Source organism: Populus trichocarpa, chromosome 6 (assembly GCF_000002775.5).
Source record: "Populus trichocarpa isolate Nisqually-1 chromosome 6, P.trichocarpa_v4.1, whole genome shotgun sequence".
Taxonomy (NCBI): Eukaryota; Viridiplantae; Streptophyta; class Magnoliopsida; order Malpighiales; family Salicaceae; genus Populus; species Populus trichocarpa.
In genome coordinates this window covers 15,637,922-15,653,167 of record NC_037290.2, presented here as the reverse complement: position 1 = coordinate 15,653,167, position 15,246 = coordinate 15,637,922, and the positions used below count along the sequence as shown (strand labels likewise).

General features: G+C 35.4%; 1 protein-coding gene and 1 pseudogene across 5 annotated transcripts; both read left to right on the top strand.

Annotated features, from left to right (window-relative positions):
* Positions 1 to 5,044: 5,044 nt before the first annotated feature.
* On the top strand, positions 5,045 to 8,580 carry LOC18111103 (ninja-family protein mc410). 5 transcript variants are annotated; one of them, XM_024604314.2, is made up of 3 exons: positions 5,045 to 5,150; positions 6,066 to 7,247; positions 7,836 to 8,580. In XM_024604314.2, exons 2-3 carry the CDS (start codon positions 6,203 to 6,205, stop codon positions 8,333 to 8,335), a joined length of 1,545 nt encoding a protein of 514 aa, XP_024460082.1. In that variant the 5' UTR covers positions 5,045 to 5,150; positions 6,066 to 6,202; the 3' UTR covers positions 8,336 to 8,580. The 5 variants fall into 5 exon arrangements, with proteins under 5 accessions (XP_024460082.1, XP_024460083.1, XP_024460085.1 ...); XM_024604315.2 differs by having other exon boundaries at positions 5,047 to 5,181; positions 6,086 to 7,247; XM_024604317.2 differs by having other exon boundaries at positions 5,047 to 5,181; positions 7,839 to 8,580.
* Positions 8,581 to 9,491: 911 nt separating this feature from the next.
* Positions 9,492 to 12,238, top strand: LOC112327980 (E3 ubiquitin-protein ligase ATL42-like; annotated as a pseudogene).
* The last annotated feature ends 3,008 nt before the right edge of the window (positions 12,239 to 15,246 follow it).

Below are 15,246 nucleotides of genomic sequence, written 5' to 3'. Positions count from 1 at the left end.
TAGAAAGGTATGGATGTTAGCTTTCTAATGCCACTTGAATCACTTCGTTTTGACCTCTAGAGCTCAAGTTTTGCACAAAACATCAACTGAAGGTCAAATCTGTCAATTATCTTCAATTTACTTCTTTTTGAATCTTTCATCCCAAAGTGCCTTCAAAACATAAATCAAAGAATATCAAGGTATTTTATGTATAAAACATAGGCAAAACACTAGGTAAATGTGGGTAAAACTATCGAATAATATGGTTGCATCAAATACCCCTACACTTAGCTCTTGCTCGTCCTCAAGAAAGGATAGATAAAATCAAACTTAAACTAAATTGATAAATAACAATGACCAATCTCTTAATCTCCCATCAATGTCCAAGAGTACAAGCATTATAAACAAGAATACAATCAAGAAGGATAAATAACATGAATTTTCATGAATTTATTTACATACAAACTTCAAAACTCAATTAATCATTGAGATTTAAATAAAATCTATGTCATGCCAAAGTAATAGGTCCTTTCATTGATATACACTCCAACACTCACGTGTTTAGGGCTTATGTATTTAAATCTCTCAAATTCAATCAATGAATATGTTCTACCATAAGCTTGCTCTTCAATCTCATCTTCATTACTAAAATATTACAAGCAGTGCATGAATCAAAAGATCTTACTTTTTTATTGTAATGGGGCTAAGGTTAAGGTGAGGTAAAAGAAAGGAAAAGAAAAGGCTAAAACCAAAGGAAGTAGAGCATTCTAAAAAAAATGATTTTTGAAAGAAAATATCCCATCAAAGCACACAAATTTTCCATCTTTAAGCACCAATACTTAACTTTATTTGATTTCAAGCTCCATCAACATAAAATCTTAAGAACACAAAGGAACACTTTTCTTGTCTATTCTTTTCTTTTCTTTTTCTTTTTCTTTTTCTTTCACCTTTGGCAACTTTGCCCATCTTTTCATCAAGCATCACTTTTTTTTTCTTTTCACATAATTTCCAATCATAATCCATGAGATATCAACAAGTATATTCTCTATTAATCCTTGGCCAGGGGAAAAGGAAAACATATAAAAAGTTAAGGCTTACACATGGATAAAGCAATGAAAAGATGAACTCAAACGGAGTTCACTAAGGATAATATGCTTTAGGTTGGCTTTTTGGCTCAAGTGGTTAAATTTTTTAATGTCTTTATCATCTTCATGTACGCATGTAATGTGAATGTAATCTCAATAAGATATGAAGCAAGTTCTAGAGATACATATCATTGAAAGAATGCACAATCAAAGAATACAATATTGAAAGCTTAGAAGCTTGCATTGGTATAACACTATAAAGTCAATATGACATATTTTCAAAGTCAATCCCTAGACTAATTAAACTTTCAAACTTGCATGCACACTCATTCATTCAATTTATATTTTCATCTATCTATCTCAACTAATTCTCATACATAATACTCATATTCTTATAAACCAATGAGAGTTCAAAGAGAAAAATTAGATTTTTTTTTTGAAAAACAACAAAGAAAACCAAAATTCTAAAAATAACAAAGAAAATCAAAATTCTCTTAATACCCCCACACTTTAAACACAACATTGTCCTCAATGTTGAAATAAAAGAAAAGGAATATAAAAGAATGACAAAAATAAAGTAAAATGCGAAAAATAAATGATAAGGAAAAAAAACAAATCTAATTTTTTTGTGTGCTGGGTTGCCTTCCAGTAAGCGCTTTTGTTTTATGTCATTGGCTCGACACATCACATGCTCATGCTTCATAGATTGATTCAGCTAACTCCACAAAAGCGGTGAGTTCTGCCGTCCAACCTTCATAGAAAGGTTTCAAGCGATGCCCATTGACCTTGAGCACTTTGTTTGTTACTAAACTTGTAATTTCAACTGCACCATAAGGAAAAAACTTTAGAAACAACAAAGGGTCCAATCCAACAAGAGCACAACTTTCCAGGAAAAAGTTTCAAACGCAAATGACAAAGAAAGACTTTGTCTCCAACATGAAACTCCTTTCTTGTAATCATTCGGTCATAAAGACTCTCGATTTTTTGTTGTAAATCCTAGCATTCTCATAAGCATCATTTCGAATCTCTTCCAACTCTTGCAATTGCAACTTTTTTGCAATCCCAACAACATCATAATCTAAGTTAAATTGTTTAATGGCCCAAAAAACTTTATGTTCAAGCATTTGATCCATGAATGGTAATGGAAAATGATCTTTGCGTGTAGAAAGATTATGTTTTCTATAATCAACACACATTCTCCATCCACTTGAGATGCGAGTAGGGATGAGTTCATCATTTTTGTTCTTTACCGACATGATTCTGGTTGTTTTAGGCACCACATGGATTAGCGCCACCCATTTACTATCCGTGATGGGGTAAATGACTCTTGCATCTAATAATTTCAAAACTTCAGCTTTCACTACCTCCATCATAGGCGGATTCAACCTCCTTTGCATTTCCCTCGTTGGTTTCGCATTGTCCTCCAATAGTATGTGATGCATACACATCGAGGGACTAATGCCTTTGATATTGGTTAAAGTCCATCCAATGACCGCTTTGTGATCGTACAACAACTTCACAAGTTTTTCCTCTTGCACATTTGTCAAACATTTGCTATGATAACGAGAAGTGTATTGTTGTTGCCAATGAATACATACTTCAAATTATCGGGCAAAGGTTTCAATTCTAACTCGGGGGCCTATAAAATAAATGGCAAAAGCTTTTTATGTGAAAGTACTAAATCAACAAAGACATTACCATGGGAACGACTTGCAAAGCCAATGCTGATTCTTGCATATTTTGGGGAACACATATGTGTCTCTCCATCTTTTCTATATTGGTAAAATCATAGCCATAGCTCAAAGCCACACTTAATTCATCTTCATAATAAAAATCAAAAACTTGTTGCACACACTTATCAACTTGGCCATAGCATGTGATAGAATAAACATTGTTGTAAGGATATTTCATTGCATCATGAAAATTCAATTCAATTTTTTCATCACCCACTTCCATAGACAAAGTATCCTTATCACAATCAATTTTTATATTGGCAGTTTTCAAGAATGGTCTTCTAAACAATATAGGAGTGTTATTATTCGAGGAATCACAAGAAACACGTTCCATATCAAGAATATAAAAATCACATGGAATAACCAAACTATCAATCTTGACTAGGACATCATCTATCACTCCAAACAAAACTATGATCCGCAAGTTATATTACATTACTAGTTTTATTCAAAGGCTCCAGACTAAGAGAATCATAGACATGTTTAGGCATAACACTAATGGATGCACCTAAATCACATAAGGCCCTTTTAAAACTAGCATTACCAATAACACATGGGATAGTAAATGAACCTGGGTCCTTTTGCTTCAAAGGCAGATTCTTTTGACCAACAACATATACAACTTCACCCATACTTACCGTTTCGTACCTTTTCAGCTTATAAGCTCTCTTGGTAGTACACAACTCCTTCAAGAATTTGGCATACTTGGGAATTTGCTTGATAACATCAATAAAAGAAATGTTGAGTTCTACTTTCTTGAAAACCTCTTAAATCTCTTTTTCTTTATCCTCTTTCTTAGACCTAGAAGAACTCACAGGAAAGGGGGGAATTTTCTTAAAACTGGAATTCATTAAATTAGGACTTACCTTTGGAGTATTGGTCGTTGTTTTAATTTATGGAGGTGGAAGATGTTTCTTCTTTATACTCAATTCAGTTTCTATCTCTTTTTCTTTCTCCATCTCAATTTGTTTCGACCTTTGCTCTTCAAGTTCTTTCCCACTTCGCAGCATGATCACACTAACATTCTCTTTTGGATTCAATGTTTAGGAGGGCAATTTTCTATTTATTTGTGCCTCCGATTTCCCTACACTTGAAGCTACTTGCCCCATTTGCTTCTCTAAGTTGTGAATACTTGACCTTGTTTCGTGTTAAAAAGACATGACATTTTGTTGCAAGGTCACTGTGTTAGAAGCCAAGGTTTTCATCATCTCACGAAGATCTATCACTCGATGACCCCATAACATTGGAATTTATGAATGCAGGGGGCTGTCTCGCTTGACAATTCTGTTGGGGATGAAATTGTCGGCCTTGATTGCCTTGTTAAGGCGTGTTCCCATAGCGTAAGTTAGGATGATCTCTCTATCCGGGATTGTATGTGTTGGAAAAGGGATTATACTTACGCTAAGGTATAGAAAGGTATGAATGTTAGCTTTCTAATGCCACTAGAATCACTTCATTTCGATGTCTACAGCTCAAGTTCTACACAAAATATCGACTGAAGATCAAATCTGTCAATTATCTTCAATTTACTTCTTTTTGAATCTTTCATCCAAAAGTGCCTTCAAAACATAAATAAAAGAATATCATGGTATTTTATGTATAAAACATAGGCAAAATACTAGGTAAATGTTGGTAAAACTATCGAATAATATGATTGCATCATGACTCCTTCATTATTAGATGTAATCTCTTCCCATCTCATTCTCTTTTGCATGCCATTCAATTATTATATTTTGCATTTATTTTTAGTGTTTAGTTCTTGGATATTTTAGTTTTTTATTATTGTAAATTTGAGAGTTTTCTAAATTATAATTGAAACTGTTAAATTTTTGTATGTTTTGATTTAGAGTCGGGTCTCACTCGAGTTTTTCTAAGTCCAAGAAGTCTAGGTTTTTGTGTTAACTAGGTTGATTATGTTTTGTTATTTTTATATTAATCCAAATGAATCTAAATTACAAGTCACTTATATTTTAGATGTACTCACAATACCAAATGAGTTTTAGAAGGTGTTTGGAAGTATGGTGGTTATTGTTTTTCAAAGTGTTTTTCACTCAAAAATACATCAAAATAATATTTTTAAATTTGAAATGTTTTTTGATATTAGCGCATCAAAATGATATGTAAACACAAAAAAAAAATATTAATTTGAAGTAAAACTAAAAATAAAAAAATTTAAATTTTTTTTTAAAATTTTTTTAAATATAAAAATAAATATAGCTTTAAATCTATGAGTTTTATACTGAATAATTATAATTAAAAAAAAATCAGCACCTTTCTTTTTCTTCAGCTTTTTTCTCTCACCTCCTGTCTTATCTGTCACTGCTCTGTGTTCAAAAACTCGTTACGGCATAAGGTCTGATCATCATTCACTAGTCTCGATTCAGGTGCTTTCTTTCTCATTTACAAGTGTTTTCTTTTATGCTTTTTGACAGTTGTAACGTATGTATAGATTCTTTATATACTTATCTCTGGTTTATTGCCATGAGCAAAATCTGGATTTTTTTTTGTTTTTTCTTGAATTAAGCTTGGTTTAGGAGCTAGTTTTGAATCCTAGTTTTGGGTTTTCTTTGTACGCATGAGTTTAAGGGGTTATTGTAAATTTCCTCAACTTTTTACCTTTGCTTGCATGATTGGATGATACAGAGATCTGGGTGTTCTTTTATTGTAAATTAGGTTTAGTTAGCTGAGCGACCAAGTTTTTTGTACGGGTTGTTGTTTAGTGTGTTTTGTTTTTGTGGGATCATTCATGAGAATTGGGAATTATAAGGTTTTGATTTATCTTTCGCAGTTGGTCATGAGTTGGCTGGTTTAATGAAGTTTTAGAGAGTTTTTATGGTTTCAGTGTGTGGGACCCTGAAATATTTTTTTCAAGGCTTATAATGTTCCATTTCTTCAACAAGCCATGGCTTTACCAAAATGAAATATCCTTTAGATTAAGAGATGCTAGATGACGTAAAACTTATTCCCTTTTCTGGAGTTTAGTCTAATTAAAAATCTAAAAAAGTGACCACAGCTTTCAATGCTGTTCAAAAGTATGAAATAGAAGAATTTGAATAATTTCTATATGAATTTCTTGTATGTTTGCAAGTTCACCATTTTTATCACATACTGTTTACTTTGCAATGTAAACTTGGCGGGGCTTAAGTAACAAGCAAATCTAAAATCATTTCTTATTTTCAGTGATTTATATATTTCTTCCCTCCTTTTTATATACTGCACATTTTCATTGAAACTGATTTCTCTTTCCTGTCTTGTTTCCTTGAGCAAGATCAACTTTCACCGAGGCAGGTCATTTGGAGATGGCTACCTATTGGTTCCGGGGTAGAATGTGAGGGATGGTGTTTGCGAAAGAGCTTATTCGAAGAGGTTATAACTTCATCAGATTGTCATCGTCCATTCCTGAATATGGAGGATGAGAATGGGCTTGAGCTTAGTTTGGGTCTAGGTTGTGGTGGATCATCTTCCAAATCCAAAGGTAAAAATGGCAGCTCTTCAGATACTAGGATGGATAAAGGTGATAGAGGCAACAAATTGGTAGATGATTTTATAAATTTTCTTCATGGTACTCCTACCCAGAAGCAAGATTCAAGTGCTAGATCTCAAAGAAGTGATTCAGTGAAACCTCAAGAGAAGTTCTTTGATGACCTTACCAAGAACAATGCTGAAGCAGATGCTTCTATTAACTTGAACAGTAGGGGGCTGTGGGTTTCAAGCACTAATAGATCTGCAGAAAATGTTGAAGAAAAAAGACCAGACCTGGGTAACAAGCGTAAACTGTTATTTGATGAGTTAAATAATCAGAAGAAGCACGAGAGAGATGCTCATCATGCTGATTTACATGACAAGAAATCACATATTTTAATAACCACAGAAGATGGCTCAACTGCTGAAAATGAAGATGTGGCAGAGTCTGAAGTTGAGGGTTCCACCTCAAGGTTGGCTTCTCACCATGATAATGGTGCGAAACAGTTTATTGGAGTTGGAGGTCCACCTGAGGCTACAAAGGAGGTTCGTGGATTTTCTGATTCAAGTGTTGTGGAGTTACAAGGACAAAGGAGGCTCAATGGTTCTTCAGAAAATGAATTCAAGCAGGGAAACTTAAATTATGGAGTTCCATTCTCAGTCCAACCAGTAAGCATCATGAATGTGCCTTACTCATTTCCTGTGAATAAGTCTAACTCTGTAGGTGCGCCCAGCACTTCAGGCCATCCAATAACAGGCATGATTCAGGTGTTGCCTACTTCAAATGGTGAGCAGCGAACAGGGAACCAATCTGTGAATACTGGAAATTTGCAAGTTATGTTTGGCTATTCCCCAGTCCAGCTTCCGACATTGGATAAAGATAATTCCTGGGGCTTGATCTCTCATATTCAACAGTTCCCTGCTTCCTATGCTGGCAGAGCTCTGTCAAATGCAGAGAAGCAGAATGATGGGCTGAAGATTTCTCAAGGTCATTCTTTTCACTATATATCGTTTCTTTAATCTTTTCAATTCTTAAAGAATATGTGGTGGGAATCTCTAATTTAGAAATGGGTGGGTGAGATTTTAATGCCACTCTTTCTATCTTCATCACCATGCACAGAGTCCTGACCTTTCCTGCACATGATCAATATGTGATTTTTTTTTTTTACATTTAATGCCTATTGATGGCTTTATTCCTTTCCTAGGAAGACAGATTGATTAGTCTTATTAAAACTATTGAAGATGTGGAAAACTGGGACATGAGTGTCTGTGTGTGGTTATGTGTAAAATTTAACTAGTCAATCAATATCATCTTTGCATGAGACCCCATATATAGTATGGCAAGGACAATAGATTGATTGTATTGACTTTTCAGATTTAACATGAAAGATTATTATAATTGTTCTTTTTCTTCTAAATTATCCCTGCTATATAGTCATTACATCTTGTATGCTTGATTGATTCATTGGCTGCTGATATCGATACTATCCCACTATTTCTCATTGTAATCATGATTTTAAGTCATTTTATGCTGTTTGTGGATTATGATTTATGATTCAAAATGAATCTCTTTTAGCAGCCATGCAAGCTATTGCTCGAAATTTGACTGAGGTTGAACAACATGAAGGGAGCACATTGGGACAGGCCAAAGGCGACGGCAAACAACTTATTGTAGAGGTAGGCTCCTCTTCTCATACTGAAGATGATGCAAAAGGAAGCACCATGAACCTTAGGCCAAAGGATGCACCCAAACAATCAACAGCAGAAACACTCTGTTTTGATTTTTCAGCCATAAAGCCAGGTATTGGCCCAGCCATGAAAATTGGGGGATGTGGTTCGTATCCGAATTTGCCATGGGTATCTACCACATTGCCTGGCCCAAATGGCAGAACGATTTCTGGTGTTACCTACAAATACAGTGCAAATGAAATCAGGATTGTATGTGCCTGTCATGGTTCCCACATGTCCCCTGAGGAGTTTGTTCGACATGCAAGTGAAGAAAATGTTAATCCAGGTAATGGCAACGGGTTAGCAACATTCCCAGGAACCAATCCTGCTGCCTCTACTCAGAGCTGAAGTGTACCATTTTGTCCACCCAGACAAATGACCCGTTGTGAAGCATAGTCTGCAGATGACTCTGTATACCTCTTGTGACATCAGCCCATGTTTTTGCTTTACTTGATCACTGATTTATTTTCAGCTACATTGGTTACTGCAATCAAATAGTGCAGTTGTATGATATTCAGTGGTCTTCTTTTCTTTGTCCAAACAGTACGTTAAATTACCTAAATTTAAATTTCCCTTCGTTTTGTCTAGGAAAATGTGATCCTTGTAATTAAGACGCGTAAATCTCTTGGCAAAACTCTGATATAGTCCTGGCCGTTGAAAGGGTATCTCTCTTATCAAAAAACAGGATTTGAACATGGGATCCTCGTTTAACGAGGGTAAATGTAGTGTATGATAAAGAACTCCTAGTATTTGTGAAACATGCATGCTTGCCTGTGAAGGAGCATCAAGGAGTGTTTGATGACCCTTGTTAGTTGTTTGGTCTTGCACATCAAAAGTCAAACAAACTGTTTTCCATTTAAAAACCCCATCTCTTGTAGGATCTTGAACATGCGCATTTCCAAACTAATGGAAACAAAATGGACTCAGTTCTCTTGAAAAATATAAAAATAAAATTGAGGGTTTTATGGCTAACAGCAATAAAATATACAGATTGATGTTGAATAAAGATTATGTAGATTCATTTCCTGAAAGAAGGCTACGTATATATATGCGCTTCTTTAAGATATTGCTGTAAACATCAATAACCTTGTTCTTTCTGGTTTAATCCGTTCTTATATAATAAAACAATCGTTTAATTGTAATTATACTTTAATTTTATAATCTATCATTCTAGCGAGATTTTTAAGCTAATTTATCTGATGGTCATGGTTTCTATAAACCAACCCCATTTAAAAGATCATCGCACGAAATCACAACCCAAGATGGGGCAATGTTTTTTTTTTGTGCCCAACCTAGGGTTGGGCCATGACATGCTCGTACCCAACTCCAAGTTAGGTAAGGGCACATTCGCGCCCAGCCCCACGACGGGTCAGGAACGCGTCCCACCCAACTCCACATTGGATCATGGCACATCCGCGCCCAACCCCACGATGGGCCAGGGATGCGTTCCCGCCCAGCCCCCTATTGAGTCAGCGACGCAACCGCCCCAACTCCATGTTGGGCGATGGCGCGTCCGTCCCTAACCATTATTGAATACAGTCACAAGCTGAACCCAACTCCTATTGGAAAAGTGTTAGAGTTGAACCCAACGCCTCTCAGGTTGAGTGCACGGCTGAAAGGTAACTCCACATTGAGTTTCTCATACTCTGGGTTTGAGTTAGTAATTATGATACCCATCACATCCTATTAAATATGAACAAGCAATCCATGCTTATATTAACTAGATGTGATTGTACAAGCAGTAGAATAATATTATTTTACTATTATGAGATTACATCTCTACCCCTCCTACGTTGTATGAAGTAGGTCAAGTCAGGTAATATAAAAAAAGAGTGAAATATACAAAAAGGGGTTCGAAACCTTATACTTTGAGACAAAAACACATTCTCTGCTTCTTCTTCCTTAATTCTACATCTTCTCTCCCTTTCTCTTCTCTATCTTTATAAAAGCTCATTAATACTTTCATTAATGTCTTTTGTTACATAAAAATACCTGGTAATGACTTGACCTTCGGAGGGTCCCCCACCAACACCCCAGAGGATTTTGTTCAAGTATTTATTCAGGAAGAGATTGACATCCCTGAGGAGATCTATTAAAGAAGAAGCCACCACACATAAAGTTGTATTAAGACAATTTTGTATTTAAAATAATTTTTTAATCGTTTTATTTATGCGTAGATATTAAAAATAAATTTTAAAAAATAAAAAATAAAAATAAAATTATTTTAATATATTTTCAAGCAAAACATTCTTTAAAAAACAACCATTACCACAATATCAAAACACTATTTGCATGATAAAAAATTTCAATGCCACCACGCATAAAACTGTATTAAGAGTCTATTCGGTATTAATGTAGTAATTATTTTTCATTTAGAAATGTATTGAAATAATATTTTTTTTATTTTTTAAAATTTATTTTTGATATCAATATATTAAAATGATAAAAAAATATTTAAAAATAATTAAAAAAAAAAGCAATAACAAACAGTTTAGTTTTGCATTACTGTGTGTGCTATTGATTCCCATAATTTAATGAATAAACTATTGTTGGTGTCAGGAAGGACAGGAATTATAATTTTGTAGGATGGATGATATTACATTTCTTTATAATGTAGTGTTTCTGCACAGGAAGATGAGAACCAAGTCAGCGGCGGATTTTGTGGTATAAATTAGAAGCCTCTCCACCTTGGTCGTCACTACTGAATTTCAAAGTTTAAAAATTTAAACTACAGTATAACATGGTTTATGAAATTAGGACAAATCCAGGATTGCTTTAGAAGAAAACCGCCAAACTAGATAGATACTGGGATCACACCCGTCTTGCTAGCCTCAAAGTAGTTTTCTAGACACAAGATACACATTTTTTTCCAGTTCTAGCAGAATGTTTGCAGGAAATCATCTAAAATTAGTTTTGAGCCTTTGATTTTACCATGAATCAATCAAGTTTGGTCATTCTGCATCTCCTATTTGTGCTCTTCTGAGCCCAAGCACAAAATGGCTTCACCCAAGAGATTGGACCTTCACAGGATGCTGTCTCCAATTTCCGACCAAGTCTTCTTATAGGAATTCTCTGCATCATGTCTTCACTAACTTTTATCCTCCTTATCTATGAAAAATCTTGCCACAGGGGAGGTTCTGATCATGGTGATTCAGAAAATGGTCCTCCACTGCTAGATCAGCATCTCAATTCTCTGGAATCAATAAGACGGTAATAGTCACTTCCTTTCTTCAGATTTTCTTCTCTTAAAGGATCAAGAGAAGGGCTTGAATGTGCTGTCTACCTCTCAAAATTTGAAGATATTGAAATTCTCAGGTTGCTACCTCAATGCAAACATGCCTTCTACATTAACTGCGTGATCAGTGGCTTGAAAAACATTCAAGCTGCCCTCTTTGCAGGAGCAAGGTCAGCCCTGAGGACCCAACAATCTTCACATATTCAAATAGTTTGCAATACTGGGGGAATCAATCAGAGCTACAACTAGATTCGATTCAGACATAGAGTTGTTTGTCCAGAGGGAGGAAATTCATCAAAGGTCGTCGAGATTTAGCATTGGAAGCAGCTTCAGTAAAATTGGAAAAGTTAACAAGGAAGAAGAATCATTGATCAAGAAAGAAGCTGAAGGTAGTGGTAATGATCAAAAGATCTTCAACAAGTAAAGCACAAGATAATTGTATCTGATGTTGTCTTAAAGAATAGATGGAGTATTGCTAGTTCTTCAGACCTGATGTTCTTGAATTCAGAGATGCTCTATGATTCGTCAAGCAACAGATTCCTTTCTCTGGATTTGAAAAACGAGGAATCAACAACTAATAGAGCCATAGAAGATGAGCAAGTTTTGAAGATGAAGGAAGAAATAGAAATGAAGAGATTGTTTGAAAGTAAGGTTAGTCCAATCAACAAAAACGCTCCAATTTCAATTCAAAGTCAGCCTTCAACATCATAATCAAAGGGGATTTCAAGTCACACATCAAGGATTATAAATTCAACTGACAGAAGATCAATATCTGAGATCACTGCTTTTTCAAGATTTAGAAATTTTGGTCTCAAGAACACCATTAGAGAGTCCTCTTCAGATGGAAGCAATATAGAGGCAGAAAGACAGAGGCAGCTTTGGTTGCCAATTGCCAGAAGAACAGTTATGTGGTTTGCCAATAGAGAGAAGGATTCGACCAGCTGAAAACACAAGACAGACTTTAGATGCATAAAAACATTAATCTTTCTTTATTTTTAGCTGCTGTGTTTTTTTACTCTCTATTTTTTTCCTTTCTCTTTCCACAAGTTTTACACGTTTCAGGTTCTTGAGTTTTGGTGAGATTTGCATATAATACATATAAGCCAATGGGAAAGGTTCCATTGAGGTAGCGAGCGAATTGTGAGCTGGCCCTTGATTAATAGCAGTACACATGAATTTCTCTTTATTTATTTTCAATTTCATTGAATTCACATGCACTCCAGCACGGATTGCTAGGTCAAATCATAAATGAGTATTTTTTTTTTCTTCTTTTCATAAATAAATGATCGATGTTAAGCCCATCTTTTTTTTACCTTTAAAGGTCCCATCAATGAGGCTATAAAAATTATTATCATCGTTAAAGAAAGAAAAAAATTATTATCTTTTCATAAATAAATGATACTTGGATTAGATTGCAAGGTAAAGGATAATGAATTCTTTCTTCCATGCATAGGATGGTTTGTTTGTGATTCTAGATGCGATTGGGAATTGTGATTTTTGGTTAGTGGTAACGTATGAATATTTTAAATTTTTAAAAATTTAGACTCTTTTATAAAACAAAATGTGAGGATGTTAGTGAAGATGCGAAATAAGGCTAAAAGATATTCATAATTACAACAATGCATAAAAGATTTTGACATCATTTAGGCATTTAGGAAAGCGTTTGACACCATTAGGCATTTGAGAAAGAGTTTGAAAATATGGTTGACCGTACTTTTCTAAAAGATTTGATTTTTTTTTTGTTTAATTTCTTTTTACGTTGTTGAATTGTTTTTATAAACTAATGCTAAAAATAAATTTTTAAAAAATTTTTTTAGATATATTTTCAAATAAAAATTATTTTAAAAAGTAATTATTATTGCAATATCAAAAAGTCGCTTAATATTGTTACTGCATCACATTAATTTGTAATTATGGGCAGCTTAGGAATTGTCTAATTACTTTATTTTTAACTTTACTAAATAGATAATCCACGCTGCGTGAGCAACCATTAAACTATTCAACAAATTCTATACTTTTAACATTTTATTAGTGTAGCTCGCAAATTAAAATAACAATGCATGAAATTAAATTCAGTATCACAAACCAATTCACAATTGTCCAATTTGTTTTATCCACAAAGCAAAGGCAAAAGCCAAAGATAAAGTAAGAAGTTATAGTTATCAAAAAGTAACAGTGGTTTAGCCATCCAATAACATGCCAAGAAGCCAGCTGATAGAATTAATTTAAGGAGAAAGAAGGAAGAAGGAAGACAGGGGAGAGAATCGTGATAATTGGATTAATTTTCTGCATAGTTCTATTCAATTACCAATTGGCATTTATAGCCATACATAACAGGAATTTAAGAAAACAGAATTAACAAAACAGAATGACAAACAATTAACAAGGAATTAATTACACCACTAATCCATTACTACAGATCACGTTGTCCACTCTGCAGTAATGCATGAATTATCCTGCATGAACCCACGTTCCTGAGACAACACTCTGGTCGTGAACTCCCTGCATGAACCCCTGCATGAACCCACGTTCTTGTACCCATATTCTGGAGATGTTAGCCACGTTTGATGACTGGCCACGTTTGTATCCATATCATTCCCACCCGCTTAAGAATCCTTGTCCACAAGGATGAAGGAAGGATAAGACTTACTGAAACGCCACTCGTTCTCCCAAGTTGCATCTTCTGCAGGAGCATTCTTCCATTTGACTAGAATTTCAGACTTGGGGCGATAATTTCCCTTACGAATGGTTCTGCGATCTAAGATTGCTTCAGGCTCTGGAAGACAAGCAGAGGCATCAGAATGCAAGGGAAGCTGCGGGGAAGCCTGAATACCTGACCCGTGATACTTTCACAGCAAACTGACATGGAACACATTATGGATTTGGGAGCCTGCGGGCAATGACAATTTATAGGCAACCGGACCAATTTTGCCAATAATCTGATAGGGACCAAAGAAACGGGGAGAAAGTTTCTGAGATAAGCGTAAGGCCACCGAAGTCTGCCTGTAAGGCTGCAACTTCAAATACACATAATCCCCCACATTAAATGAGATATCGCGCCTGTGTTGATCTGCTTGACACTTCATGCGATTCTGAGCCAGCTGAAGATTATGCCTTAAATCTTTTAAAATGGCATCGCGATCACGTAAACACTCATCCACGGCTTGAATACGAGAAGTACCTGGAACATACGTCAACAAGGTTGGAGGTGGAGTTCCATAAACAGCTTCAAAGGGGGTTAATTTCGTGGACGAATGAGTAGCAGTGTTGTAACTGTATTCTGCCCATGAAAGCCATTCCACCCACTTTCTTGGTTGATCACCAGTAAAGCAACGAAGATATTGCTCCAAGGTGCGGTTCATTACTTCAGTTTGGCCATCGGATTGCGGGTGATAACTTGAGCTCATGCATAGTTGAGTACCCTGTAATTGGAACAATGCCTGCCAAAAAGAACTAAGAAACACCTTGTCACGATCACTAACAATCGACGTTGGAATTCCATGCAGGCGAACCACATTGGTGATAAAAGCTTTAGCCACGGTTGCAGCAGAAAAAGGGTGTTTTAATGCTACAAAATGAGCATACTTTGTCAAACGGTCGACAACAACCATGATAACAGAATACCCGTTAGAGGATGGCAAGCCTTCAATGAAATCCATTGAAATATCAGTCCATATTCTGGTAGGAATTGGCAAAGGTTGAAGCAAGCCTGACGGTTTCATGCTATCGTTCTTGAATCTTTGACAGACATCACATTCTTTCAAGTAGTCTTTAACCATCCCACGCATGCCAGACCAGAGGAAATTGTGTTTAATACGAGCAAGAGTCTTGTGATATCCAAAATGGCCACCGACTGGAGATGAATGACCATAGGCTAATACCTTGGAAATGAAGGAAGAAACAGGATTCAAGAAAACCTTGCCTTTCTTAAACCATACACCATCCCGCAGCTGTAAGGACTGATTGAGTGAAGAAGAGCCCTGCTGCAGTAACTTTTGATAAAAAGGATCTTCAAGGACCTCAT